The sequence below is a fragment of the Elephantulus edwardii genome, unplaced genomic scaffold (assembly GCF_000299155.1).
Source record: "Elephantulus edwardii isolate Elephantulus edwardi_28Jun2011 unplaced genomic scaffold, EleEdw1.0 scaffold00059, whole genome shotgun sequence".
Taxonomy (NCBI): domain Eukaryota; kingdom Metazoa; phylum Chordata; class Mammalia; order Macroscelidea; family Macroscelididae; genus Elephantulus; species Elephantulus edwardii.
This window is the reverse complement of record NW_006399809.1, coordinates 6,772,745-6,778,212: the sequence shown is the minus strand read 5'-3', so window position 1 is coordinate 6,778,212 and position 5,468 is coordinate 6,772,745. Positions and strand designations below refer to the sequence as shown.

The following is a 5,468-nucleotide window of genomic DNA, read 5'->3' as shown; positions in this document are numbered from 1 at the left end:
AATGAGATTGGCACAGGATAGAGCAGGGTTTAGGGCTGTTGTACATAGGGTCGCTATGAGTCGCAAACGACTTGACGGCACATAACAACAACAACAACAAGGGCAAAAGCTTGGAATAATCCAGGAAGCATCAAAAGTAGATGAAGGAATACACAGGATCATGGTACCAACAAGAATTGGCCAATAATGAACTATTTCAGAAAGTACCAAAAGATCAATAGCCAATGAAGAAAGGAAGATAATGAAGGAAGAAGATGAAGTTGCACCAAAAGCACTAAAAATTAAGGTAAAAATTAAGGCCCCTGAAGTCAATGGGTTTTCAAATAGCAGATGCAGCCCTGAAAGTGCTTATCAGTCTATGGGAGGAAATTTAGAGTACAGCTGTCTGGCCAACTGACTGGAAAATACCCATATCTGTTCCCAAGAAAGATGATCCAACACAATGTGAAAATTACTCAACAATATCATTACTATCACATATAAGCAAAATACTTCTAAAGTTCATTAAAACACAGCTAGAATTGTACATAGAGAACTATCAGAAGTTCACGTTGGATTTAGAAGAGACCATGGCACAAGGGTTCTATCATTGCTGATGTCAGATGGATCCTAGCTAAAAGCAAAGAATACCAGAAGAATGTCTATTTGTCCATTATTGACTATATAAATGAATTTGTGTAGATCATACACAAATAGCGAATAACATTAAGAAAAATGTTAACAGAAATGGGAAATAAGAACAATGAGAGTCCCAAAACACTTAATTTTGCTTTTGTAAAACCTATACTTAGACCAAGAGGCTATTGTGTGAATAGAGACAGAGAACACTACATCATTTAAAATTAAGACAGGTGTGCATCAGGGTTGTATCCTTTCTCCACATCTAGTCAATCTGTATGCTGTGCAAATTATTCAAGAAGTTCATTTCAATGAAGAAGAATGTGCCATCAGGATTGGAGAAAACCTCATCAATAAGCTTTGTTATGCTGATGACACACCTTGCTTGCTTAAAGTGAGGAGGACTTGAAATACTTGCTGTAGAAGATCAAAGATTACAGTCTTCAATATGGACTACATCTTAGCATCAAGAAAACAAAATATTCTCACCACTTATCACTTGATGTTGGCTTAAAGACAACATCATGACAAATGGAGAAAAGATTGAAACTGTCAATAACTCCATCTACTTGGATCCACAATCAATATACTTGGTATCAGCACTTAGGAGATCAAGTGATGTATTGCATTGGGAAAATCTGTAGTTAATGATTTGGCCAAATTATTGAGGAGTCACGATATAATTTTAAAGACTAAGGTATGCCTGATTAAGGTCATGATCTTTTCAATCATTTGTTATGCATATAATAGTTAGATAATGAATAAGGATGACAAAAGAAGAATTGATTCCTTTGAATTGTGGTGCTGGAGGAGAATAGTGAATATCACACGGACTTCCAAAAGAACAAATAAAAAAGTGCAGCATGAGTGTTCTTTGGAGGCAAAGATGATGTAACTTCATCTCACATATTTTAGGCCTGCTGCTAGGAGAAGCTATTCCTTAGAGAGTGATATGCTTGGGAAGGTGGAGGGACAGTGAAGGAGAAGACCCTTAACGAGGTGCATTAAAACAGTGACTGCAGCAATGGGCTCAAGTGTGTCAGAGATTGTGAAGATGACACAAGATAGGAGAGAGTTTAGATCTCTTGTTCATAGGGTTAGTATGAATCACACTCATACAACAACGACTCTAATTTAGAATTTGAAATTAAGCGTTAATCAAGATGAGATAAATGTAATTTGAAAGGGAGAGTGATCACTTAAAAATCAATCCAATTTCTTAACTGAGCTTATTAAAGTTTGTGAAATATTGTTCTAGTGCATAAAAAAAACCAAGCCCAAAACAACCAACCCATCAGATACCTGAGACATGGGTGAATGAGTCACACCAGCAGAGCCCACAGGGGTTACTTCAGGTTTGAAAGGGTCAAAGTCTAGATCCAACAAGGTCTCCTCCTTCTTCGCTTCAGGGACTTCATTCTGATAAGGTAAAACAGAGCAAAATGGAACAAAATGTGCATTAGCTTGAGTTTTATCAAAGCTCATGGACAAGAGGTCATGTACCATCTCTCTAACATTGTCATTCAGCATCATCAAAGCATATCTTGTTAATTACCATTTAGGTTGCATATCCAAGTTCCCACAAAGTTGATCAGCTAAATGTGGTGTGAGAAGAAATAACCAGCTTTCATCAACACACCGAAATCATTCTGGGATATGTCCCTGATTCCAATTCCTGTCTTGTGTCCTGTATTAAGTCTAGCTACAAAGAAAATGTCTGAAAGATGTTTCATAATTCCATCAAGATCCAAGAAATCTTCTGTTCATAGGGGTAGTTCAGGTGTCTCGATAAAGTTGATCAAGATTTAGACCCAATACAATAATCCAGGGAAGCAACCATAATGGATAGCTGACCCTACTCCATCTGTAACTTTTACTCTTGATTTTGTTACCACATGACTGACTCTTTACCAACAATGCTTGCCTTGACTGCATGTATGTACATGTGATGGCAGAAGAAAAGAAGGGAAGGGGGGGGGCATAAGAGGGAGACAAAGCCTCTAACATGCACTGAAAAGAGCCCCACAAGAAGTAAGTTCATGTTTAGGTTAGAGAGATCATTCCAGTAAAACACAGAGGAAAAACACTGCCTCAGAAATAAAAACAAAAAACAAATGCATCACGACAAACCAAAACATTGACCATTACAACTGATTCATGTTATTTCTGGTATTATGATATAAGAAGATAACACAGGCTTGAAGCTGGCCTAAGCTAGGCTCAGACAGAACTGAGAGAGAATGTCCACAGAGGATACCATCATGAAAAGCACTTCAGTCAGTTTTCATGAAGTTTGAGCTAAATGTCTAGGATACATTACAAAAGCTTTAATTTAGGGTTGTATGTGTTTGATATCTAAATAAGTTCATTTTTATTATTTTAATTTTAGAAATTTTATAAAAATCTTATTAATGTAACGGTTTTTTACTTCTTCAATTTCAATTTGAACTTGCACACATGTAATTGATGATCTGTTCCAGTCAGCCCCACCGTGGTTTTGACTGCTGATATTGAACATCTCCATTAAGTCTTTCCCTAGATGTTTTCCATCTCTTTTCTACGCAGTGCAGCAGATGAAGTCTATGTGTGTAGCCATTGCTGATGTTTTCTAAAAAGACACTGGAAACAACCCAAATGCCCATCAACAAATGAATGGATAGAAAAACTGTGATATAGACACACACCAAACTACTATACAGCACTTAAAAACAAAAAACTCATAAAATATTACACAGCATGGCTGATCCTGGAAGACATTATGCTGAGTGAAATATCTCAGCCACAAAAGGATGAATACTGCATAATACCACTGTTATAGAACAGGACTGGCCTGGCAGTTTGGGGGAAACTAAGAAAAGAGGGAATAAATGATGAATACTGCATTAAAACAGATAAAGGAAAGAACTAGTTAAAAGGGATATATGATCAGCATTTATTTGTGTGACAACAATTCAGAGTACGAGGTACATAGCAAAGTGTACTGGGGAAAGAGTGGGAAGAAGGAAGAAATTTTGCAACATTGAATGAATGTTTTCTTTAAAAAAGTGAACTTGGGGGGTAGGGAGGGAAATGTGCAACAATGAATGAATGAAAGTCCAACATTTTGTAAACTTTCATTAAAATCACTATAATAAAAAGGTATTTGCAATGATTTCCTGTCACTTGGATGCACAATCAACATCCATGCTAACAGCAGTAAAAAAAAAAAATCAAAAGAGGTGTTGCTTGGGAAAATTGCTAAGAAGGATCTCTTCAAAGTACTGAAGAGCAATGAGGTCCATTTTAAGACTGAAGTGTCTTAATCTAAACCATAGTATTTTCAGTTGTTTCCTATGCATCTGAAAGTTGGACAATGAATAGATGACGAAGAAAAACTGATGCCTTTGAATTGTGGTATTGGAGAAGAGTACTGGAGACCCCATGGGCTGGCAAAATAGCAAAAAAAAAAAGTCTACCTGCTAGCTAGATAGCCTTGGCCAGCTCATTCAGCTTCTTTGTGCCCCAGTTTATCGGTGCATAAATTGAGAGTACTAATATCAAGAAACACTGATAATTACTAGTGATTTAAACACTAAAGTTTGAAACAAAGAACTGGTAGTGGGAAAAGAAAACACGGAGATAGTGTTTGATGACTGCTGTAGATCAATCACCCAATAGAATTTTACAAAACCAATAGCTTATTTATTCACTGGAAACTGCTTTCTTCAACAACATAAGTGAGGCAACTATATACGTGTGGACAGAGAACTCCAGCTACTTAGTGGTTAAAAAGTTATGCTATCAACCCAAAGGTTCGAATTCACCAACTGGTCTGAAAGAGAAAGATAAGTAATCTCTTACCACGTGATTTACTGTATCTGAAAATTCCCAGAGGCTCAGCTATTAGGTCAGTTCTGACTCGACAGTACTTAACAACACATACTTAGACCAGGGCTAACAGTGGAATAGAGCTCATATGCAAGCTCAAGTTGAAGAGGAAAAGAAAATTAAAGCACATTAACAAGCACTGATATAGGATTTTAAATATAGCCCATCTGCGTTTTCTGATGGGATCCTTCAAAAGTCCTCTCAGCTGCCATTTTTATAGGAAGGGCTACAACTGTGGTTCTTACAGTGGGGCTGGGACTAGAGAGTTGGTTGTTCACCTGTGAGACTGAAAGGTCTCATGGCTCCATGGCCAAGAGCTAGAAGTTGGGAGAAACCCAGGTTACTGTGAAAATAGTTTCACTACTGTTGTATATGTGAAAAGTCGGATGAGACAGTTCGTCAATGAGGAATAGGTTTATTTTTTGCCCTTACAGATTTTCATCTGCTTTAGGATAATGTTAACATGTTTGCTTAAAAAGATAAAATGAAAGAAGAGGTCAGAAATACGTTAGCCCAGAAATGTGTTCTACTGAAAAGAAATTCATTTTCCAGTAAATGGTAATATTTAGGTGCATTTTTTTCAGGCTGGTCTTGTCAGGACACCAGACAGAAAGAGAGCCACTTCATGAACATATTTTGTAAAGTGAAAATCTACTTCAGCTTTGTTTCGCTGTGGAAAACAAGATGATTTCATGATCTTAAAATTTAAGATGCATTGTAAACTTGGACTTTGCTGGGAGACCTGCAAGGACAGCAGAGGCAGTTCCAGGCCGGGGCTTGCGACTCAGACAAACCCACACCCATTTAGGCCCGAGGCCTGCATCTATAAGATTTATCAACCTCCCCTAATATACCCATGTACCATTGAGGATTAAGTTACGTGGGGAATCAAACTGGTTTCTGGCCTGAGTACATAGGGCCCACTAACTCAAACAACAGGGAGATCCTGAGCATCTCCAAAGAGTGGGGAAGCTATTCCTGAA

General features: G+C 37.6%; 1 protein-coding gene across 2 annotated transcripts in view; it reads right to left on the bottom strand.

Moving 5' to 3' along the window:
• The window catches only part of AMPH (amphiphysin), a 340,422-nt gene that overhangs the window by 54,375 nt on the left and 280,579 nt on the right, over nt 1-5,468 (bottom strand). For both annotated transcript variants that reach the window (XM_006887583.1, XM_006887584.1), the window contains exon 12: nt 1,921-2,037. In XM_006887583.1, the coding sequence (XP_006887645.1) occupies nt 1,921-2,037 (117 nt within the window). The remainder of the gene's footprint in view (nt 1-1,920; nt 2,038-5,468) is intronic.